Source organism: Erythrolamprus reginae, chromosome 1 (assembly GCF_031021105.1).
Source record: "Erythrolamprus reginae isolate rEryReg1 chromosome 1, rEryReg1.hap1, whole genome shotgun sequence".
Lineage (NCBI taxonomy): Eukaryota > Metazoa > Chordata > Lepidosauria > Squamata > Dipsadidae > Erythrolamprus > Erythrolamprus reginae.
In genome coordinates this window covers 112827090-112852440 of record NC_091950.1, presented here as the reverse complement: position 1 = coordinate 112852440, position 25351 = coordinate 112827090, and the positions used below count along the sequence as shown (strand labels likewise).

At 38.6% G+C, this 25351-nt stretch overlaps 1 protein-coding gene across 3 annotated transcripts in view; it reads right to left on the bottom strand.

The window, feature by feature from the left end:
- Window positions 1-1937: 1937 nt before the first annotated feature.
- The window catches only part of ANO3 (anoctamin 3), a 292176-nt gene continuing 268762 nt past the window's right edge, over window positions 1938-25351 (bottom strand). For all 3 annotated transcript variants that reach the window (XM_070761935.1, XM_070761933.1, XM_070761934.1), the window contains 13 exons: window positions 21167-21249; window positions 20507-20647; window positions 19830-19994; window positions 16303-16339; window positions 13926-14037; window positions 12702-12759; window positions 8882-8979; window positions 8000-8145; window positions 7751-7903; window positions 7003-7150; window positions 3618-3698; window positions 2448-2553; window positions 1938-2367 (listed from right to left, as the gene is read on the bottom strand). In XM_070761935.1, the coding sequence (XP_070618036.1) occupies window positions 2185-2367; window positions 2448-2553; window positions 3618-3698; window positions 7003-7150; window positions 7751-7903; window positions 8000-8145; window positions 8882-8979; window positions 12702-12759; window positions 13926-14037; window positions 16303-16339; window positions 19830-19994; window positions 20507-20647; window positions 21167-21249 (1511 nt within the window). In that variant the 3' untranslated portion in view covers window positions 1938-2184. The remainder of the gene's footprint in view (window positions 2368-2447; window positions 2554-3617; window positions 3699-7002; window positions 7151-7750; window positions 7904-7999; window positions 8146-8881; window positions 8980-12701; window positions 12760-13925; window positions 14038-16302; window positions 16340-19829; window positions 19995-20506; window positions 20648-21166; window positions 21250-25351) is intronic.

Sequence of the window (25351 nt, the reverse complement as noted above, 5' to 3'; positions counted from 1 at the left end):
TGATTCTGACAGTTTTGGGCAAACTGATGCACCCATAAAGTTTGCAGGCTGGTAAGCTTTTCTGTTCATGGGTGCATGGGGGCAGCATAAGTGTTGACATGTGCAGCATTATCCTGGGATTAAAACACATGGGAAACCAGTGATAGAAAATCCTGGAATTAATATCTGGATAAGCAATTGCTGGATCAGAGAATCAATATCAATAGTAATATTATAAAGCTGATTGTTATAATGTAAGACAGTATTTCTAAGAAAGAAACAGAGGAAGAAAAAACTCCTTGAGAAGTAGAATAATGGTATGGGAATTAGAATGAAATCACTGATGATTTCAAGTGAAAGAGAAGATGCATTTCATGCAAATAGTGTAATAAACCATTTTTATATGATATATATTTTCTGTGCTTTGCCATATAATGATACAAAACCCGGACAGCAGAAAACCTTTTAAACCTTGCTTTGGTTAATATAAATAAGAAACTTTTGTATACCTGATCATTTTGTGAAAGGAAAATGCAGAGCTTTGGAGAGTTTCACATATGAGTAAATCTTGCACACATGTTTTAGTTTGGTTTCATATTCTTTGTCATTAAAAAGAAATCCAAAGAAAAGCAGTTAATAAATAATTGTTGTGTAATCACTTCTTTAACACCTTCTATGTGTTATTGTTCCTGGTTCAGGCAATTGATCACCATAGTTAATTCACTTATTTGAAGTTTTTGGATACATCTTGGCAAGCGATTCCATGGGAGAATAATTGAATCCTATTTCTCTCCCTACTTCCATAATTTGTTTTTAAAGAATAAAAAAAGTGTTACATATGGTCCTATCTCTTTTCTTGGAAAAGTAGTTCAGTGCTGTTATGCCTCATTTGCAGCATAAGCAGGAAGCTTGCATACAATAAATAATAACATCGGTTTCATATTTGCTACAGACTGAGACATTTCAGATTGACATTTTTGTGAAATATAAAATATTCACAGAGTTATACTTCCGCATGCTGCTTCTGCATGCCGCGTTAGAGCATGGATAGGACAGTTCACTTAAGAGGTATGAGGAAACGGCCTTCAGTTGCACATTGAATATCAAGAGCAATGGAAAATGCCACAGATTTTCCCCAAAGAGTTGAGTCATCAAGGGCAGTGCAGTGGTGAGTCAGCATCCCAGGTTTTCGGAGCTGGGAAAAGAAACACTCATGCAGCTTTATGCACATCAAAATATGTGCAGAATGAGCCATATGAAGTAGGCTTGTAGGCTTTGCAACTGCAATTTCTCCAAGGACAGGATCAATTTCTTTGTATAAGACTTTTAGCTGAGATATACATTGCTCTGCATGAAGAATCAAGGTACTTCATGCAGTAGTGGATCATTGAATCTTGGGTTGAAATCTTGCTTTGTATGTGTGTCTGTGCATGTGTACACATACAGAGGGATACATACGCATATGGGTATGCACACACATGCACATATATACATACATATGTGCACCCAGAGAGACACACAGAGTAAATGGGTGTGTCTGCATGTGCATGTCTATGCACACCGAATGCACATTGAATTATGCATATAAACCAACAAAAAGTGATGTGCAAAACATCAAACTGCATAGTAAATATAGGACAGGCTGACCTTCCTTTGAACATCCACAATCTCAGCAAGAGACAAGGATAAACCTGACAAAACGGGAAGGCTCACGGACTGTTACAGCATCAACAGATGGCCACTAAGGCAGCAATTGTCTGAGTTTTTCATTCTTTTAAGCAAACAGAAGGGATAGAAGTATTGAATAAGCACATCATATCTTTTTTTTTTTAAATAAACCCCTTACTATGAAGTTTAACAAATAGGTAATGAACTCTATATTTTCTTAGATCTGTTGGGTTTATTATGTGCTTGTCCAGTAAATTCTCCACTTTTAGAACTTCTGTTCCTCTACAGTCTTTTTTTTTTCTGAGCACAGAACATGGAAGAAGCAGAACAGTTGATTGTATCTGCCGGTAACAGGATTTGTTCCAATTTTACAAGAAAGCTTGATAACATTATTTCCTTACATCAACATACATACAAAGCTCGATTCTGTTGTCTTCTTTCCAAATCCCACCTTCATCTTGACTTCTGGAAATGTTCAGTCATGATGCTTCTGCTGGTGGTTTTTGCCCCCTTTTTTCTTCCATCCTTTTTTATCATCTAAGGCCATTCGTGGTGATACTGCCTACCATTCTTTTTTCGCTCTCTTTGCAAATGCTCCAGCTCAGCCTCATACATCATTTCCTGAACTAAATATTTCTCCCTTCGCATTCTGTCACATAAGTCTTTGGGCATGTCTGGAATCAGGTAAGCAATGAAAGATTTTATTCCAAAAACTAGATGCTGAAAGAGAGAGAAAGAGAAAGGTGAGTAGCTGCATAAGATAGCTAGTGGCTATCCATTCAATTCTCAATTCTACTCACCTCAAAGACTATAATGAAAGCTAATCGAGCTGCTAGAACATGCCAGAACTGTAAGGTGAATTCATATGGAGTTGAACTCCATGGAGGGGCTCTGTAATCTCTATACCTGTAACAGAAGTAGAGAAAGACAACAGCTAATTCTATCCGTCTGTCTATCCAGCAATCCTTTGCAAATGTCAACATGCACACCCATTCATGACCAACCACATTCTTAGATATGTATTTGTTTGTATACACACCCACACCCACTACATGGTCCCACAACCCATCCATCCATCCATCCATCCATCCATCCATCCATCCATCCATCCATCCATCCAAACCCATCTATCCATTGATCATTCACCTATCCATCCACATTTATATAAATATATACATACATATGAGTATCTCACCCATACAGAGAGAGAGAGAGAGAGAGAGAGAGAGAGAGAGAGAGAGAGAGGAATATCTGCAGATAAAGAAATGAGATAACAGCAAATGGAAGGAGGAAAATGAATATGGGTCAGTTTGGTTCGCCTAATCTCAAACTCTCCAGAGAACTGCAGAACAAGCCATTTAAATGTAGGTTGGATTAGGCTGCATTAGGCAAAAGCACATTATAAAATGTGAGCTTTCATTATTTATGGGGCATCCACACCATGTGCACTGGGGACATAAGTAGCAAGGGGGAGGACTTTTGCTGACAAGAAGAGATGAAAGTGCTTTTTGTTAGCTTGCTTTGCATCCCTTCTCATAGGAATAGCTGTTTCTGTGCTTGGTGGCTTTGTTGCTGAACTTCTACTGAGATTTTTACTCCTGTCAATTTTACCCTTACTTTGTTAGACTTTGATATTTGTTTACATTGCTATAAATATCTTTCAGGGATATAAATACTTTACATCAATTTTAAAAATTATGAATGCATATCACACCAAAATAATTGACTAAATTCACTTAAAGATATGTAGTGTGACAATTTTAGCATCTCTTATTCAATCCCCACATGTATGAACATCTTTCTATTTGCATAGATTCCATTAATCTATGGAATCTAATCTAAAGATTCTAAAGTTAAAATCTAAAGTTAAAAAGCAAATGTAGAATCTAGGATTGTGATGGTTTCCTCATACAATTAGAATAATCTCCACCCTGGAAGCCATGCTTATAAGCCATGCTTATAATACATACCTGCAGTATCCTGAATATCCCTTGCCAAGTTCACTCAGATCAAATATTGATAAGCTACTATTGACATATCCCTCCAAACATCTAGGAGATAAAAAAAAGACGAATCAATACATTTGGTCCTGAAGAATTACTTTGTCAAGAACCAGGCATGCAAAACATGTTTCATTCACCCTGTTTGCCCTTATCCATGCATGCCTACATATGTTATGGCATGCTGGTCATATCGTCAGTGGATGATGATGACATAATGTCATAGAATTTCATATGCGAGTAGCAGGAGCTATGCTGCAAGAAAACCATAAAGCTCAGAGTATGTGCAATGAAGTTTATGCCTTGGAAATTGATGCATGCACATGTGGATTCCCCCCCCCCGGCTCAGAAGTCCTAACTAATGCTAAATAAAAACCTCCTTTCTGTCATTCAGTTTCAACAATTATGGGATGCTGAAAGAAATTAGTTCCCTTCTGAAAGTGAAGAAGGATGTCAAATTGTGCTTATGCACAAGATTATGATAGACAACCACTACTATAGAAATCCATATTGGGAATCCTGGACTGGAGGCATTATTTTCATATGATGATGTGACTGGTAAAATAATGTACACCTAAGTATCATCGACAGTTTAGTTGGAAAAGAGTAATGTTTCAGTTTGCTAAATAATTATTCGCTTGATGGATATTTAATACCCATCCTACGAAGAGACATTTAGTACATGTCAAAAAATATAAGATAATGTTGATTCCATGGAAACTTCTATTTTGATCTAATTTATGCTGTTTTTCATGCAAGTCTGATTTAAACTCAGTATATATATATATATATATTTGTCCCTGCTCAGATCTAAAAGAAAATATTAATGAAATGAGGACCATGCCAAGGCATTTTCATGGAAACATTTATTGAGGTCATGGGCTAAGGTTTAGAATAGAAGCTTGTCTGTTTATTTCTTTATAAAAAGGATTTAAGATTATCTGGGGGAAAAAGGTTACAGCCATAGCATGGATAATGGAGCAGAATTAGAGAGAGAGAGAGAGAGAGAGAGAGAGAGAGAGAGAGAGAGAGAGAGAGAGAGAGAGAGAGAGAACTCCTATCTGCATGACACAATAATTCCTCTGTTATACCTACCTATTAAACGTGTAACTGTAAAGCCAAAGAATCAAAAAATATTGTCAATTGAAATTTAAGAAATTGTAAGTAGCAAAAATAAATGAAACTGAAATAGCAGCCTATTGTTATAAACTGTCTACTGGTACCTGTCGTTCGGAAGTACCATATTTTTTGGGAGTATAAAATGCACCAGAATATAAGATGCACCTTAATTTTGGGAGAAGAAAACAAGAAAAAAAATCCTGTCTCTGCCTAGCAGCATCAGGATCCACAGTGTCCTCACTTCCACTTGGAGTTGATAATCAGCAGCACAGATCTTTTTTTCTGGTTAAAACAAATCCTATCACCCCAGGGACATTTAACTGGAGTGGGTAGGGTGGGGTGTGGTATGATTTTTTGGAGGTTAGAAGATGGACCTGGCAGCAAAGCTCCACTCCTGAAACACCCCCATCTTCCTACCTATAGCCAAAGCTCCACTCCTACCTACCACCCCCATCTTCCTACCTATAGCCGAAAGCCTGGCTTTCTTGCAGCAAGGTCTGATAGAGAGGCAACACTTCAGTTCTGTTGGATGCTGCCATCTCATAAACACAGTTCCGGGCTTCCATCAGAGCCTGATTCTGCACACAGCCCAGGGAAGAGCGGAGGTCAGGACTCAGTTGATGAATCAGGTGCTGCGCAGGGGGTGTAAGGCAAGGCATTGCCACCCAAACACACTGTTGCCACAATCTCCACTGTCTGGAGATCTCCACTACCTCTCTATGATTACAAAAATGGGGTGTGCGGAGGCAAAAAGAGTTTTGGGGCACTGCGCAGGTGATGTAAGGCAAGGCGCTACCATCCAAAAACACTGTTGCCATGATCTCAGCTGCCTGGAACTGCCAGAAAATGTGATGCTCTTTTTTTTGCCTTTGCACGCTCCGGTTTTGGATTCAGAGAAGGAAGTGTTTTGCATAGCAGGGAAGGGGGGGGGGAGGTGATCGGTCTTTTAGTAAGCAATCTGATTACCTCTAAAGTTTTGGACCTCCTTATTTGTAAAAGTTGTGGCCTAAAACACATGTAGTTTTCTTTTAACATAGAGATCATACAGATCGTGCAGAATGCAGCTGCGAGAGCAATTATGGGCTTCTCTAAGTATGCTCATATTACTCCAACACTCCGCAGTCTGCATTGGTTGCCGATCAGTTTCCGGTCACAATTCAAAGTGTTGGTTATGACCTATAAAGCCCTTCATGGCACCGGACCAGAATATCTTTGGGACCGCCTTCTGCCGCACGAATCCCAACGACCGGTTAGGTTCCACAGAGTCGGCCTTCTTCAGGTCCCGTCGACTAAACAATGTCGTCTGGTGGGACCCAGGGGAAGAGCCTTCTCTGTAGTGGCTCCGACCCTCTGGAACCAGCTCCCCCCTGAGATTAGGATTGCCCCCACCTTCCTTGCCTTTCGTAAGCTCCTTAAAACCCACCTCTGCCATCAGGCATGGGGGAACTGAAACATCTCCCCCTTGCCCATGTTGTTTTGGTGTTTGATTGATTGTGTGCTTGTTTTTTAATATATATTGGGATTGTTTTATGAATTTCTTAACTTAAAATTGTAATTGGATTGGTGGGTATTAGATTTGTCACTATGTACTGTTTTTGCCATTGTTGTGAGCCGCCCCGAGTCTGCAGAGAGGGGCGGCATATAAATCCAATAAATCTAATCTAATCTAATCATACTTTTGACATTGTGGATTATCCGTATTTTGGTAAGCAAATCCTTGCCCCTGCTGATGAAATGCTAGATTTAGTGATATCAGGATATGGGATCTACTGAAATGAATGTTCTGAGGTTGGGAAATAGGAATAGGACATTTTTCTAATACTATTTTCATGGTTCTGGATTTTAGTTTCATTCTAAGCAAGGGTCTGATGAACAAGTAAACTTGCAATATTATTTTATTTGTGTGATATTTGTCACAGCATAATATTTTTTTAAAGAATCTTCACAGTCTTGAGCATATTAACGCACTAAAACTGTGAAGCTGTTCCACTGAATACAACAAACTTTAAAAAACCAGTTCAGGGCAGAAACTGAAGACAATGATTCTGCAAGTAGTTATTGATTAAGATGATTTTTGAGCTTCATTGGCACAACCTTTGGTATAGACGTAGTTTGTCAAAATAGCAAAGTCACAGACAAATTGCAAGAGCAAAAACAAATCTGCTGACAAACTTGATAAAAATACAAAAGTTAGGACATCAGTTAAAAAGAAAAAGTATAGCAAAGGCATAATTACTTTTCCTGGCTGTATCCTTCATTGACACACGGTCCATATTTGTATGCATAAACAAAACGTGGGATATAGTCCGAAGTAATGGCAATGACAAAAGCATTGGTTATTACAGCTAGAACTCCTATTCCTTCGAGGATACCATACCAGATACCTAGAAGAGAACAATTACAGTATAACTAAATGCAAAGCTGATAAAGAATCATAAAGATTTGTCCAGTTGCATACCAGAATTAAAAAGCAATTTCCAACAATGCTGTGTGTTTTGCCCTTCATTTGAATTAGCCTAGGAAATAAACATCCACTTTTAAAACCAGTCTATGAACGTGCCCTTTGCTGTCTCAATAAATGATAATCCATTTTGCCTTGCTTGTAATTCTAACTTCATACATGCATGAAAAATGGTGTTTTCATACTATATAGGCTTGTTACGGGAGTCACAGCTGAATGATGGCAATATAGAGATGGAACAACTGCCTGTTTGGTTCAGTTCATTGCCTTTTTACGCAGAACAGAGTCAATTCTCTAAGGGTCTCTTGTTCAAGGTCTTTAAGTTTTTCAAAATTATTGTGCTTTCCATTTCAGTCTATCCAACGTCATCGGTTTTATTAATGAAAAAATACACTGGAATCTATACACACATTATAAAATGCATACCACCTTTTGCAAAATGTAATTTTGCCAGCAAAAACGTCACAATGAAAAAAATTGCAACTGATCTATAATGACAATTTTACATATAGAGAAATCTCACCTATGTCAGTTGCTCTTGCAGGCATTGGCCTCCTCCACTGTGTAACAAACTTGTACGCATCAAGCCTGATTTCTATAATATTATTAAGCAAAGCCAGCAAAGGTGCTAGTGGAAAAGCAGCAACAAAGATCGTAGTAAAGCCAAACTGTAGAACTAGAAAGAAAGTTCACATGGTTAGAAATAAGACAATTGGTAAGCAAATCTACCTTGCATCAAAAGAAACATCTTATTTTCTATCCCAATGCTCACCCATTTCCAAGTATTCATCCATCAGACCATGGAGATTCATGGGCTGTAGATTCCAATCTTTTTCCCACTGAGATAAGGACACTTTATGCTCCAGAAACTGTCCTCCTTTCTTGATCTTGCGTCGTGACCACCAATTCTGGAGTAACCTACATTAGAAAACCAGACCATGAAACCATGTCACCTGAAGGATTCCTCCCCACCTCCCAAAATGGTGTTTGGATTCTCCATTCTCTTCCTTGCACTACTTAAAGAAAAGAGATCCCCTTTTTTTGCAGATGGTCCTATCAATACCTATCAAGAAGTAATGGTTATTTTGATGGTGTGTGCAAATTATCTTTGCCTTTTTCCTTAATAGCGTATAATTATTAAAGGCAATCCGAGGTGGAATATATATTGATTTTGTGATTGCCTTATCTCAGGGCAGTGATGGTGAAGCTTTTTTAGCTTGGGTTACAAAAGGGTGTGGACACACCCATAATGCAATGTCCTCCCCCTGTGGATGCCTACAGGACTCTCTGAAGCCTCTGGACTTTTGGTTGGACCATTGAGCCATTTTTCGTCCTCCCCAGGGTTCAGGAGGCTTTCCTGAAGCCTGGGGAGAGTGAAAACAGCCAAAAAGAAGGCTGAAAATCAGCTGGCCAGTGTGGGCATGCATGCTGGAGCTGACATAGGGTAACATCTTGGGTGCCAACAGATGTGTCTCAGCATGCCCACCTGTGGCACATGTACCATAGGTTTGTCATCACTGCCTTATTGTCAGAGCTACTAAAAAGAAACAGGGTCTCCTTGAAAATCATATCTGTATCAAAGAGCATAATTTGCAGAAACAGGAAAAATATTTTTATTTTATAGAAATATAAAGATGCTATGCATCATACTTACGGATAACCAAGCTCCATGAAATTGTTCCACATTTGTTTTAAAACCATGATTACACCCATTTGCAGACACAGATCTATTAAGCAGCCACTTGGATGGCACTATGGAGAAAAGTCAGTAAAAAACTAACAAAGATTTTTTTAAAAAAATTAAACCAATCTTGAAGTCAGTTCAGTCACTGTAATTAATTTATGTATTACTTCAGGCAAATTTTATAACGTTTGATTATCTATCTATCTATCTATCTATCTATCTATCTATCTATCTATCTATCTATCTATCTATCTATCTATCTATCTATCTGTTGTGGTTGGCTCTGGCCCAGCTCTTACCCCAGGGAATGTGGAGGTGGAGGCAGGGGAAACGCCAACATATCCTAGGCCTGTTTTGTTGCCGTCAGAGTCAGGGAGTGCAGTTTCCTCGGACGAAGAAGAAGAGGGGTATGACTTGGAAGAGGGTGGCTTGGCACACAGCCCAGGAAGCCAATCACCATTATCTTCAGTCGATTCGGATGACGAAGTGTTAGACCCACACAGTCGCAGACTTATGCATCGAAGAGACCAATTGAGGAAATATTACAGTAGATAAGAGAGGCCACCTGTGTTTGGGTGGGGCTCCAGTAATTAGAGCTGCTGCTATAAATAGTGCTAGTTTGGCCGTTGTGGAAGATTATCTGATCGCAGTTCTTCAGGATCGTGCCTTGCTGTGTCTGAACTTTGTTTGTGAATTTTTTACGCCTTTGACACCAAAACAGAGTAAAGTGTGTGTGTGTTTCACTTCGTGGGAAGAAGGAGGGCTGTGACGTTTCTTCACAGCTACTAGCTAAGTACTTAAGGACTGATTAAGGGAACAAGGTTGTTTTGGGTAAGAGTGCTCTTTGCAATACAAAAAGGGTGCTTTGTTTCTTTTGAATTTTGTGATAAAGGACAATGTTTTGAATTTTCAAATGTGTGTGTGTGTGTCTGAAATTTGTATCCGTGAATTTTCGGGAGGCTTCTACCAGAGAGCCCAGCAGAACACTATCTATCTATCTATCTATCTATCTATCTATCTATCTATCTATCTATCTATCTATCTATCTATCTATCATATTTACATAGCCATCCATAACACATGATTTGGGATTATGATGAGTCATAAAGTCAATACTGATAACTCTAAAATACATGTCATAAGTCAGAATAGAGCTGGAAGGGAACTTGAACTCTAGTCAAATCCTACACTTAAGCAGGAGGCCTTATTTCATTTTCATTCATTTCATTTATTTAGATTTGTATGCCGCCCCTCTCCGCAGACTCGGGGCGGCTCACAACAGAATAACAGAAGACAATTTCAGCAAATCTAAATTTCTACTAAAAACATTTTAAAAACCCCATTTTCTAAGCACACATACATACACACATACCATTCATAAATTGTATATGCCCGGGGGAGATGTCTCAGTTCCCCCATGCCTGACGACACAGGTGGGTCTTAAGGAGCTTACGAAAGGCAAGGAGAGTAGGGGCAGTTCTAATCTCCAGGGGGAGTTGGTTCCAGAGGGTCGGGGCCACCACAGAGAAGGCTCTTCCCCTGGGGCCCGCCAACCGACATTGTTTAGTTGACGGGACCCGGAGAAGGCCCACTCTGTGGGACCTAATCGGTCGCTGGGATTCGTGCGGCAGCAGGTGGTCTCGGAGATATTCTGGTCCAGTGCCATGAAGGGCTTTAAAGGTCATAACCAACACTTTGAATTGTGACCGGAAGTTGATCGGCAACCAATGCAGACTGCGGAGTGATGGTGAAACATGGGCATACCTAGGTAGGCCCATGACTGCTCTCGCAGCTGCATTCTGCACGATCTGAAGTTTCCGAACACTTTTCAAAGGTAGCCCCATGTAGAGAGCATTACAGTAGTCGAACCTCGAGGTGATGAGGGCATGAGTGACTGTGAGCAATGAGTCCCGGTCCAGATAGGGCCGCAACTGGTGCACCAGGCGAACCTGGGCAAATGCCCCCCTCGCCAAAGCTGAGAGATGTTTTTCTAATGTGAGCTGTGGATCGAGGAGGACGCCCAAGTTGCGGACCCTCTCTGAGGGGGTCAATAATTCCCCCCCCAGGGTAATGGACGGACAGATGGGATTGTCCTTGGGAGGCAGAACCCACAGCCACTCCGTCTTATCCGGGTTGAGCTTGAGTCTGTTGACACCCATCCAGGCCCCAACAGCCTCCAGGCACCGGCACATCACTTCCACCGCTTCGTTGACTGGGCATGGGGTGGAGATGTAAAGCTGGGTATCATCCGCATATTGATGATACCTCACCCCATGTCCTTGGATGATCTCACCCAGCGGTTTCATGTAGATGTTGAATAGCAGGGGGGAAAGGACCGACCCCTGAGGCACCCCACAAGGGAGAAACCTAGGAGTCGACCTCTGACCCCCCACTAACACCGACTGCGACCGGCCAGAGAGGTAGGAGGAGAACCACTGAAGGACAGTGCCTCCCACCCCCAACCCCTCCAGCCGGTGCAGAAGGATACCATGGTCGATGGTATCGAAAGCCGCTGAGAGGTCAAGGAGCACCAGGACAGAGGATAAACCCCTGTCCCGGGCCCGCCAGAGATCATCCATCAACGCGACCAAAGCGGTTTCCGTGCTGTAACTGGGCCTGAAACCCGACTGCTGGGGACCTAGATAATCGGCTTCTTCCAAGGACCGCTGGATCTGGAGCGCCACCACCTTCTCGACAACCTTCCCCATAAAGGGAAGGTTGGAGACTGGACGATAGTTGTTAAGCACAGCTGGGTCCAGGGAGGGCTTCTTGAGGAGGGGGCGCACGAGCGCTTCTTTATAGAGTGATGGAAAAACTCCCCTCCCCAAGGAAGCGTTGGTAATCTCCTGGGCCCAGCTCCGTGTCACCTCCCGACTGGCCGAAACCAGCCAGGAGGGACACGGATCCAGTAAACAGGTGGCGGAACTCACAGCTCCAATGGCCTTGTCCACTTCATCAGGTGTCACCAGATCAAACTCTTCCCAGACAGGTGGACAAGTATGTGCCCCAGTCACCTCGACTGACTCGTTGTCAGTCGACTCTGTTTTACAATTGGAGTCGAGGTCGGCCCGGATCCGAGCGACTTTATCAGTGAAAAACGTGTTAAAATCCTCAGCACTACTCTGTAAGGGCTCCCCAACTCCCCCCTGGTTAAGAAGGGAGTGGGTCACCCTAAACAGAGCGGCCGGGCGGGATTCCGCTGATGCAATCAAGGCGGCATGATACGCGCATCTTGCCGCCTTGAGCGCCACTTTGTAAGTCTTAATAAAAGCTCTTACAAGTGTTCGATCAGATTCAGACCTACTCTTCCTCCATCGCTTCTCTAGACGTCTCTTTTGGCGTTTCAACTCCCGGAGCTCCTCGTTGAACCATGGAGCTCTACGGGGAGCTCTACATGGAGCTTATATCGTTTCAGACAAGTGGCCATCGAGGGTCTTCTTAAAAACCTCCAGCACCCACAATGTCTGAAGGCAAGATGTTTCGCTGATTAATTGTCTTCACTGTTAGGAAGTTTCTCCTTAATTCCAGTCACTTCTCTCCTTGATTAGTTTCCATCCTTTGTTTCATACCCTACTTTATGGTGCTTTGGAAAATAAGTTAACCGCTCCCTTCTTTGTGGCAGTCCCTAAAATATTGGAATACTGGTACCATGTCAACCCCAGTTCTTCTTTTCTGTAGACTAGGCAGAGGTATTTAACCTACCAGCACCCAAATAAATGAAGAGTTAAGAAAATTAATGTTAAAAGGCAGTTTTTTAATGAATAAACTGGGTTAATAGGAAATATATTACCTCTTCTAATCTCCATTTGTTAAAAAGTTTGTTGTACATTCCAGGACGACCAGCAAATCTGAAAGGTAAGATTTCTGCTCCTCAACAAAATGCAGTACAAAAAGATTTTTTTTACAAGTTGATAATTTTTTTTAAAAAAAGCATTGTTAAGCATTTAGAATGATTTTGAAATTATGTACCTATTTTATTATACTATTATATAGATAACTTCTAGAACCCCTAGTAAAAGACATGGATCATAATATTATTGTTGTGATGTGTATTAGCAGCACTCCATTTTAGTTTTTTCTGGTGCTTAGTGTGAAATTATTTATATTATTTGAATCTAACAGTCTGACCATAGATAATGATATAGCTTTTCACAACCCTCCATGAAACAGCAGGGAGGGCCAAGGAGTTTGAGAACAATGAGTACAAAATAGAGCATGAAAATTCATACAGAAGGAAGCCAGGCGTTAGACTGTAATTGGCAGAGGAACAAAGACACAATCAAGAAAACTGAAACAATGCAATCCTAGCATCTGCAAGAGGGGGCAAATGAGAAAAACAAGTTTTAACGTTGCAATACAAACTCGGTCTCTTACACTTGCACACCATACTATCCATTTTTCATCAGCACAGTTAGAAATAGATGTCTGTGAATGCAATTCCCATATCACAATATGTATTCATGAAATATAATTTACACAATTTATCTCTGTAGGCAATCTATTGATCTCTGGCCATTTGCTTTGCAAGCAAGAAACACATGAAGTAGAATAAGAAATGCTTAACTGAGTTTCAAACATGTGCATACCATGTAGTAGATACATAACAAAATATACAAGTGTGCACTTATCACAACTTCCCTTCCATATCTTATGATCTCTCTCCCTCCCTCCCACATGCACAACACAGAAAAAAATAATCGATAAAGCAATTCTTGTCTACTTCATCAATTGTCATTTAGGCTGAGGAATCCAAGGATGAAGATGACAATGTAGCAACTCATTTATGGTTAAACAATTGCCAAGCAATAGTTGCACTAGCCAATCAACTGTGGTGGAGACTCCTTCCTTCCTTCCTTCCTTCCTTCCTTCCTTCCTTCCTTCCTTCCTTCCTTCCTTCCTTCCTTCCTTCCTTCTATTTAGGCACTGGATTGTGAAGCATGCTTTATTGTCTCAGGGCATTGTTATCCTTCTAAAAACAAGGTCAATTTTCTCAATTCACTTTAAGTTAACTTACCTTCCAAGAAAAAAGGCAATGTAGAAAATAGAGCTGTTTAAATTGACAAACTGGAAAAGAAACATTTTCAAAGCAAAACTGTTCTCCCACTCGGAATCTGTTCTGGGGTGTTCTATAAAAAGAAAACAAAAAGTCTCAACAAAAATTCCATCATAGACTTTCAAAGAACACATTTTTTTTTCATTTTAAGCATATGTCAATCTGCCTATTAAGTCAAATCTGAAACTTGGAATAGTAAGAATATAATCTTAAATTCTAGACACAAAATCTATCTATAGTGAAATTCTGGGAATTTTTGTAAATTCTCATGTGGAAGGAGATTATAGTGGCATACAAATACATCAAATAAACAGATATAAAATATGCCAATAAAATAAATTTCTCTCTCTGTCTCTCTATATAAAAACATCACAAAAACACTCTAGATAAACAGGAAAAACCCCAACACACCAAATACACACACGCGTGCGCGCATGTATCCATGTTCTTGGGAGTAAATCCATTAAACTCAATGCTAATGCAGGCTGCAGTAGAACATTATTATAATTCTATGACCATTAATTTCTTCAGAGTTTTGGGAACCTGGATGTATCTTAGTAATTAGATACCTGAAAATAAGACCCTGAAATAAGTGCTTGGCCTTATTACCATGCACTCAAAAGCCTTGTTGGGCTTATTATTAGGGGATGTCTTATTTTGGGGGGAAACAGGGTACTCAAGATCATTTTCAGTGGAATGGTAAGTTTTCTTTCTGATATACCTATCACTTCTGATTGTCTTTAGTCTTTAAAATCTTTTATTGCTAATATTAAATATAACTCCTCTATAAATTAAGGTGATCAGGTCTGGGCTAGGTGACAACAATGAGATGAAGAAAGCTCTAACTTTTGCTGTCACTCTGCTTCATTCAGATTTTTGGAAGCCAGGCTTGTATAATCCTAATGAAAATCCAGAACAGCTTGCAGTTCTATGCATATATGCATATATGCAAAATGAAACAAGGTAGACAGTCAGTTACTCCTATCCCTTTTAACTTATTGCAAAGGACTATTAGCAAGATAAGATTCAGCGTTTGAACAATAAGTTCTTCCTTTGGGGTTATATTAGAGGTACAGTAGAACCTCTGGTCCTGAACATTTCTGACCATGACCAAATTTACAAAAAAGAAAAAAAAATTCCCCATGGTTTAATTTCTCTTTCCATGCCATTTTTTCTTTTGTATGTGCCAAATTTCCAAAATTAAGTTTGGGTCACGACCAAGTTGGGTTGTGACCAAAGTTATGGAACAAATTATGGTTGTGACCGGAGGTTCTACTGTATATTGCTGGTTTGGATACAACCCTACAGGCTATAGGGAAGTCTATAGAGCCAGTTTGGTCTAGTGGTTAAGGTACCAAGCTAGAAAGCAAAATGAATTCAAGTCCTGTGTTAAGCATGCAAGTCAGTAGGGCTACTTTGGGCCAGATACACACACTCTCTCTGAGCCCAGGTCACCCACAGGGTTGTCACTGTGGGATAACTGGAGAAGGAAGGTGTGCCGTCTTCTGCCGCACGAATTCCAGCAGGTCCCACAGAGTTGGCCTTATCTGAGTCCTGTCGACTAAACAATGTTGTCTGGCAGGCCCCAGGGGAAGAGCCTTCTCTGTGGTGGCCCCAGCGCTCTGGAATCAACTCCCCCCAGAGATCAGAACTGCCCCCATCCTCCTTGTCTTTCGCAAATTACTTAAGACCCACCTATATCGCCAGGCATGGGGGAATTGAGACATCTCCCCCAGGGTTTTATAGTTTTATATATGGTATGCATGTGTTGCATGGTTTTTAAATGATGGATTTTTAGATGCTTTTTAATATTAGATTTGTTTACATTGTCACACTATTTTATTATTGTTGTGAGCCGCCCCAAATCTAATAAATTATTATTAATTATTATTGTTGTCACCTTGAGTTATTTGTGAAAATAAGGATGGGATAAATGAATGAGTGAGTGAGTGAGTGAGTGAGTGAGTGAGCGAGCGAGTGAATGAATGAATGAATGAATGAATGAAAAATTCATTAAGGTGATGAGCAATTAGTCAGTTTTTTATTATAATATCTGGACTTCTGGGAACTTTATTAGAACAAGGCAGAACAATGAAGAAACAAAGCAAAATAAAATACTTATCATAACACTTTATTACATTATTTTATTATTTACTTGCTAATTTTATTGATTATTTCCAATTTCAAAACTCTGAGTGGTTTAAACTCCAAATAAAGCTGTTGGATTAACCCTAATAGAATAGATTATAAAACCTAGGGTCAATATTGTATTCTGCACCTGCCACATCTCCATGGAACTTAAATCACCTCAAGGCTTTTTGGAAGAAACTTTGCTTACCTAGATCTGTTAAAAGATAGGCAACTTTTTCATATACCTGAAACCAACATAAGAGAAGAAGATACATTTTCAAACACCCCACTTTAAAGCATGATTTTCAGCTCCAAAAAGCATGTCTAAAAATAACCTCTAATCCACATTCTTAATGATGAATATTGCCTATCATAAATAAACAATAGAGAAAAAAATCAAAGGCATCTTGTACCTTAGCTAGGAATAGCTTGACAAGCTTTGTGAGTGTGTTAAGTGTTTGCCCTTGAGAAATATGCCATACACTATATCATTAGAATGCTAACCAATTAATTGGTGAAGAATGGTGTGCTTGTGCCGGCAGATTGAGTGCAGTTTAAACTGGAATTTCCAGTTTTATCAATATGACTCCAAGTAAGTAATCCACACCCTTTTTTCCCTAACTTCTAATTTCTACCCTGGAAGACTGGCAGATTTAAATTTGATATATGTTTCTTGGAGTACCTCCATAATTGTAAGAGCTTTGCCTCTCTGGAGAGTGCTTTGCCCGCACTTGTTGTGTTCCAGCTATGAGATTTCAGATAATTTTTATATTGTTAGAGAAAGGTGTCAAGGATGGATTTTCCCAGTGCAATCAAAAACAGGGAGCCGTTAAGAAACGGCAAGTTGCTATGACACATTTATTCCTCTCTATTTTAATAACACTGATAACTGCTATAGTAACGGATCCTGGTTCTGTTGATGAGTTTCCTTTCAAATAGTCCTCTAGCAAAATTTACAGTTGAGACAAAATCAGCTTGTCATTGTGGTTCCTGAACTCTTATCTCTCTGCTGAAATTCCCCAGCATTAAGTAAAGGAGATAAACACATTTTTCTTTTGAAGCTTGCCTTTCAGAAAAGTGCATTGCCTCACTCAATATATTTTCTTCTTCAAACCTTTGCTCATATCTTGCAATGAGAGAAATAAGCACTCTGAAAGAATCATTTGTGGAAAGGAGGCAAAAAAGTTAAGATGGCAGTTGTGATCACATAATTAAACCCCACCACTTTTTCATACCGTTAAAAAAACGACTGAGGTTTCAATGGTATATTTGCAATAAAATCCCAGTTATTTAAAAAACCCTATGCCCACATTCCTGCATTTTGGTGTGGGTAGCACTTCCTGAAAATTGTAACAATGCTTGCTTACTTAATGTTTACTTTGAAACGGGAAAAAAATCATCTGCAGTCATAGAACACAATCCTCATTATAGATAGAAAAAATAGAATGCCTCTTCTATTAAAGATGTAATCTTCTTAGGGAGACTGCAGATATGAAGTAGGGGGGATAATAGCTATGAAATCTCCTAAATGCATTCAGTTCAATAGCATTTGACAAGGGAAGCGATTTGCTTGTTTCCCTTGGTTCAATTTTAAATATAATGTCTAATTAAAATCTTGTTTACTGCAGCAGGAAAGGCTTCTATGAAGTTATACCCAGATTTGAAATGCAAATTGGACTGCAGTTAACTTCCAGATTTTGCCCTTCTCTGACATTTATGATGTCTGGGCATCAGCGAATATTCGCATCTGTATTTTCAGAATGTTCTTTTGTTGAGTTTTATATTCCTTTTGGTGGATATTAACAAGCTGTAGTCTAAAGTTTATTAGAACAAATAGTTCCAAAATTCCTACTTCAGTCCAGGCACTGGAGTAGGCTCTTGAATTTAGAAGTGGATGTTATGTCACTGATGTACTTTTCTTTTTTCCGGGCTCCAAATGGTGTTTTAGCAACCGTACTCAAGAAAATAAACAAGGGGTAAGATGAAAACTCTAAACGTGTCTTGAATTTATTAAAATTTCAGCCACATTCAAGTTTAGAACAACTTTACAACTTTGTGTTTAATGTTTTTCACTTTCTGTTCTGATATAACTTTGGAAGACTTCATGTGAAGATTGCAAGTATTCCCTCCGGTTTCAAGCTGTCTGCACCATGTGGTCTGAAGTACCAGCCACCTAATTAAATCTCGCTTATTTTTCAGTCGTAGTGCACCATAGTGAGTACTATATGGATTATTACTAATGGTCTGCAACTAAAATGGTTCTTTGTTCATCCCACGAGAGTGTTTTAGTGCCTGATTTGGCTGGAAAGTATGAGTGCCTTTACCAAGTGAGGAAGGCAGATAGCAATCAATCAATGGGCTACCTCAGCCATGCCATTGCCTGCAAATGCTTGCTACAAAAAAGCCTGACTTGTATCTGCTGTAATCTCATTTTCAGACCAAACACTTTCATTTGCAATACCTTAGGGATTATCTTGCGATGGTTAACAGTATTTTAGTTCTTTTCATTCTTCTGGCTTCTGATTTTAAGCAACCATTTTGATCTGTTTTTGCTGGTATATCTAGAAAGCTATTATTAACTATCTAAGATAATTCAACAATTGGCTGTGTATTGAACACTCTTTGAACATTAATTTAATCATTGTATTAGCCTTTCAAGAAGCTCAGGTTTATTTACAAGTGTCGATGGAGATACTCAATCATCTAGATCAGGAGTGTCAAATTCAAGGCCTGGGGGCTGGATCCGACCTGCAGGGTGCTTAGATTTGGCTTGTGGGACCATCCTGGAAACAGCAAAGGACCGACTCACGATGTTTCTGCCAGCAAAGTTTTCACTGGCAGAGGAATCCAGGAAGCCATCACAGCTGAAAATGGAGCTCAGGAATGCTTGGCCATCACAAGTGCTCTGACATGAGTGATGTCGAGCTGGCTATGCTCACCCTAGCTCCCCAAAATCAAACATAACCCTGAAGTGGCCCTCAATGAAATTGAGTTTGACACCCCTGACCTAGGTCATGGTTGTCCCAAAGATATTTTTTTTTTCTAAAAGGCAATCAGACTTTCTTGTTTTTTTCCTTTGAAAACAGTGAAAAAACCAAGGAAACCTGGTTGACCTTTGGGGAAAAAAGCACCTTTGAGGTGTTTATTTGTAAGGGTCTTTCACAGGGGTGGGCTACTGCTCGGATGAGGGGGGGGACACAGTGGGTTAGCAAAAATGGAGCTCCATCCCAGAGCATCCAATTTGCACTGAAAGATGTTGAAAGAAAATGCAGGGCATCCTGCATAAGCCACGCCCACAGTGTAGTAGTAAAAATTTTGGTACCCTTCACTGGTCTTTCCCCACATTCACATAATAGTGACAGCAACACTGTGGTAGACTATTAAATTGAAAGATAACTAATTCATTCTGAATTCCATAACACGGCAGGATCCCAGTCCTTAGTCTCACATTTTTAACACACTAGCTCTTGATATTAATTGTGACAGACTTAGCACTTTATAACCAGCTTACATAATCAAAATAGTTCTGTGTTGTTCTTAAAAGTTGAGCAATTACACTTATAGCTGAACAGGAAGAAATTCAAATGTAAATTAGATTCTAAACTGGAATCAGTACCTTTCAGATTTGTTGAGATTAGAGCAAACTGACAAACATAATGTGCCAACTTTATATTTTAATACATTTATTAATATAACTAAATGATCACACACACGCCTAAAAAGTCAGGAACTTACTACATTAAGGGACATGATGATTATAAAGTTGATACAGACGCCAGTGCCAGAAGTTGCAAACTGCCAGTACATTTTTATGAAATACCACTGGAAAGAGGCAAACCGCTCCATAGCCACTAGACGATAGACCACCACTGCAAACACTGCAGTTAGCACTAATGAAATCTGCAGACATGTGAAAATTGAAGAAACACATACAATTCAGCATTAAGACCAAAATGTGACTCCATTATTATGTGGCTCATCTGTACAGGTAATCCTTGACTTAGAACAGTTCATTTAAATGACTGTTCAAAGTTACAACAGCACTGAAAAAAGTGAGTTATGTCCCCTTTTCAAACATATGACCATGGTAGCAACCCCATGGTCACATGATCAAAGTTCAAAGCTTTGGCCACTGACTCATATTGACCATTGCAGTGTCAGGGATCTCATTTTGTGACCTTCTGACAAGCAAAGTCAATGGGGCAGCCAGATTCACTTAACAACGGCCGTGATTCACTTAACAACTCTAGTGAGAAAAGTGGTAAAATAGACACTTAACAAATATCTCATTTAGCAACAGAAATGTTGAGCTTGATTGTGGTTGTAACTCGAGGACTACCTGTGTTATTCATTAGGTCAGAATAATGTTAATAAGGAATACAACAAAAAGAAGACAATTTCAGTGATTTTACCATGAAAAATATTCCTGATACAGAGACCATCAGTCGACTTAGTTTATCAGGAAAAGGTTGAAAAGGTTCGGGTTTTCCTGTTATAGGATTTACTCGTTCCACTTGAGAATATTTTGCTTCAAATTGCGGACGAAGTTCTTCCTGCAATTGCAAAATTTTAGTTTAGTCCATGTCTCTGTATGAATATATGTCTCTCTGTACTGGGAATAGGGGACTATATGGATGTACATCCAAATTCTAGAGTTTTGTAGGCTGCAACAAGAAGCTAGCATTATCATAAATGGAAATACATACTAAGAAAAGTGATCCTGGCACAAAAATGCAATATACAAACTATTTATTTGTTTGTTTGTTGTTTGCTTGCATGCTTGTCAATCAAACTTGCATGCTACTTGTCTTGCTGAAGGTGTAAGTGATTGAAAGAACTTTATGATCTATCGCTATCTCTTTAAATACTTAATTCAGTCAATATTCTATTATTATTCATTATCACTTGTCAGGTTGTAATCTTGTTTGAGTGTAGATATAAGAGAAATAATGCTAAAGTTGACATTCAATAAATATAAGCTGTCAAAGAGGCAGACATGTTGCTTGATACCTGTCAGTCATGAAAAATCAATGCATATTGATATCAAAACTTCTATTATAAAGGATTCTTACCTCTTCATCTTCCCAGTCTATGAGGTCCCAATCATAAGTAAGTACAGCTCGTCGTCTTTTCCAAAACTCTAAGAAGACTGTAGCTGTAAAAAAACCCCATGAGATATATTTCTATAGCTTATCACTGACGTGATTGACAATTTATTAATCAACAATTCCAAATTTAGGGTTAAAGGAATTCTGAGAAAATAGAATTCTCTAGTTTCTTGAATACTTTTTTGGCACAGGGATTTATCTAGTTTCATCAGATATAGAACTAGAACAGTGTTCTCAGAACTAGTTAAGAAAAGTTGTGTATCTGCTTTCATGTGAAAATTCATGGTGATGGATTTTTCAGCTTTAAGTTGCAAATGTCATATTTTGAAAAAAAAAAACCAACCAAAAAAGAGAAGCATCTCTATAGACTAAATCAGTTTCTTTGAAAGAGAACCAAATTAAAATGTTTTATAGATGGCATCTCCCACCAAGTAGATTAGCAAAAATGTTCCCAAAGACATCACCTTTGTGCTGGAAATGTAAGAAAGAAATAGGATCCTATTATCATCAATGGTGGACATGTAATAAAGCTAAAATGTATTGGAAAATGATAGAAAAAATGACAAAAGAAATTACAAAGCAGAAAATAGATTTCACCCCGGAGTTTTGTTTGCTAGGAATTACTAACCAAAATTATAAAAAAGAAATTTTGTACTTGATTATACATATTTTTACAGCGGCAAGGATTATATACGCGCAAAATTGGAAAGGGGAAGATATCCCCAAAGAAGAGGGAGTTATTGCAAAAATATTAGACTGCGCGGAAATGGACATGATGACAAGACGCTTGAATGAACAGGAAGAAACCAAATTTTACGCAACATGGAACAATGTTTATGAATGGATAGATAAGAATAAAAAAATAAAGAAAGAAGAGTAGTAACAAGTATAGATATTTTAGATGATCTTTTCTTATTAAGATTTATCTTAGATTTAGTTTACATAGATAGAATAGAAATTTGTTTTTTCTAAAGATTTTTTGACTTGAAATTAATTAGAAACTTTTATATGACAGTTAATTTTTTTTACCAGATATTTTTTGTATTAGTAGCATTGAATTAGATATTCAATTGTGTATTCCTTTTTCTGTATCTGCAATTATACTTTTGAGAAGAGCAGGGATGATACATCCCTACAATGTATGTTAAATGTTTGTAAGTTTGTTTGTCATTTTAAAGAAAATTAATAAAAAGATTTGTAAAAAAAAAAAAAAAAGAAAAGTTGTGTATCTGCTTTCATGTGAAAATTCATGGTGATGGATTTTTCAGCTTTAAGTTGCAAATGTCATATTTTGAAAAAAAAAAACCAACCAAAAAAGAGAAGCATCTCTATAGACTTTTCATTAATCCAATGATTACTCCAGGGCTGGCTTTAGGTTAAGGCCAAGGAGGTATTGCCTTGGGGCACTAAATTGTAGGGGTCATCAACATAGTTCCCTCTAAGCTGAGCAGTGAGCAATCGCTCCCTTAAAAACCATCATCAACTCAGAGTTTTCCAAACCTGCCCAGAAGCCGAGAGGGAAAGAGTGAGAGGGAAGGAGAGAGAGAGGAAGAGAGAGAAACAGATAGAAAAAAGAGAGGAAGGAAAAGAGAAAGAGAAAGAATGGGAGTAAGGAAGAGAGAAAGAAAATAAAAATCTAGTTTGAAACTAGCTCAACTATTTAAGTGGCATTTTGATATTGATAGAGTTGCCCTATTATGAGCTCACTGTTATAGACACACAGTACAGTATTTTATTTTGAAATTCTCTGAGGCAAAACAGGGTGGGTTTTTGTTTGTTTGTTTGTTCGTTCGTTCGTTCGTTCGTTTGTTTATATTTATTTATTTATTTATTTATTTATTTATTTATTTATTTATTTATTTATTTATTTATTTATTTATTTATTTATTTATTTATTTATTCTGTGCCGCCCAGTCCCGAAGGGACTGCCGCTCAGACATTATACTTTTCTGCCCACCCCCCCAAAAAATTAGAGAGAACACTGGTCATCAATGCCATCTCAACTTCCAAATAGGTTAAAAAATACAGATCATCAACATTAGCAGAAGATGGCGCCATAAGTCAATGTGGCCGAGGAGTACCATATGTCCTTAAGTAAGCACTGCCTTGACAGTCATATTTTCAGAATTACAAACATTGAAGAAAGACAAGATAGTTGGAGACTGGACTCATAAGCTTTATTGTTTTATTTTCCTATAGTCACTGTTCCATCTTAGCAGTGCTTGCAGAAGATTCCCACTGACCTTTGGTCGTCTTTTTCTGAACATCATTTTTTGCTATGTTTTGTATAATTCAAGTGTTTAATTTCTCAGTCAAGAGCATTGTACAGTGCTAACATGACAGGTTACTTGTCAGGTCACCTTAAAGAAGAGAACTTGCCCTTTTGCAATGTGTCCTAGAATTTGTTATGACATTTACAGTAAGGGATTAATAACAGGTGGGTGGAGGTTCTAACCATGGCAAATTTCCTGGTAAAATAAACCTTAAAACCTTTGCCCCAGATAGCACGAGTTCTTTATTGGAGATTGATGTAATAGAACAGAAATTCATCCATCCTAAATGGCTGTTCATTTCACTTTGAGCAACCAACATTTAAACAACATATTTAAAAGAGCCAGCAGGGTTGAGGCCATTCTAAAATTGGGAAAGGAATTGTTTTCCCCACTAAAATGTTAATTATAGCTTTTAATATAGTAATTGAGGAATAGGAATAGCAATGGTATATTAGACTTATATCCCACCTCAAAGTTCTTTAGCAGTCTCTGGGCTGCTTAAAATGAAAGCATAATTTGCATATTAGCCTCAACAATATGGGTTTTCATTTTACCAACCTTGGAAGGAAGGAAGGCTGAGTCAACCTTGAGCTCTGCCTCTGACATGATCAAACTCCAGGCTGTGAGCAGAGTATGTCTGCAATACTGCACTTAACCACTGTGCCAACAGTGCTCTTACTATTACCATTGACCATCAGTTTTATCACTAATATTATACAAACCTGGTACTTAAAACATAGTTAAATATTTCACTTTGGCATCGTGGTGCTTAGAAATAGATTTCCATCTTACTGAGAGAGTAGTAGATGCTTGGAACAAACTTCCAGCAGATGTGGTTGGTAAATCCACAGTAACTGAATTTAAACATGCCTGGGATAGACATATATTTTATTTATTTATTTATTTTATTTATTAAATTTGTATGCCACCCCTGTCCCCTTTATCCTAAGATAAAATACAGGAAATTATATAGGGGCAGACTAGATGGACTATGAGGTCTTTTTCTGCCATCAATCTTCTATTTTTCTATGTTTCTATCTACTTAAAATATTACACCTTGGAAAAGGCACAATTTCATAGAACTGGATGTATCTATTAACTATCAACAACAACAGAACTTCTGGTCTAACCCGAAGTCACAAACAGAACATTATTTATAGAAGATAATATTTGCAGTTCAGAGTAGAATTGTTGAAGTTCTTGGTACCACATGATTCTTGACAACTGTATCTTTTTCTTTTACGTACACTGAAAGCATATGGACCAAGACAAATTCCTTGTGTGTCCAATCACACGTGGCCAGTAAAATTCTATTCTATTCTTTTCTATTCTATTCTATTCTACTCTACTCTACTCTATTCTATTCTATTCTCTGAGCTTAGTGATTTTCTTGCAGTGATTTTCTTAGTGATTTTCTTACAAAATTAGTTAACATTAGCACTGCTAGAAGTGAGTGGAATTTGCTCTTTTAATACCAGTGTTTACCCATACAGACAAACAAGCTAGTAATATTTATTTATTTATTTATTTATTTATTTATTTATTGTTACAGTTGAAAGGGACCATGCAGGTCAACAAGTTCAACCCCCTGCCTGAGCAGGAATCCTAGAGCACCCCAGCCAAGTGGCAGTCCAATCTCCTCTTGAAAGTGTCTATGGTTGGGGAGTTCACAACCTCCGCAGGCAGGTTGTTCCAATGGTTGATCGCTCTGACCGTAAGGAAGTTCTTCCTTACTTCTAGGTTGAATCACCAAGGATACTTCTATCAATACTGACAATGACAAGCTGCTAGTATATAAAAATAAGAGCAAATGCCATTGCTTTCTAGCACTGATGATGTTTTACATAGTTTGGTAATTAAACTTCTGCCAGGAGAC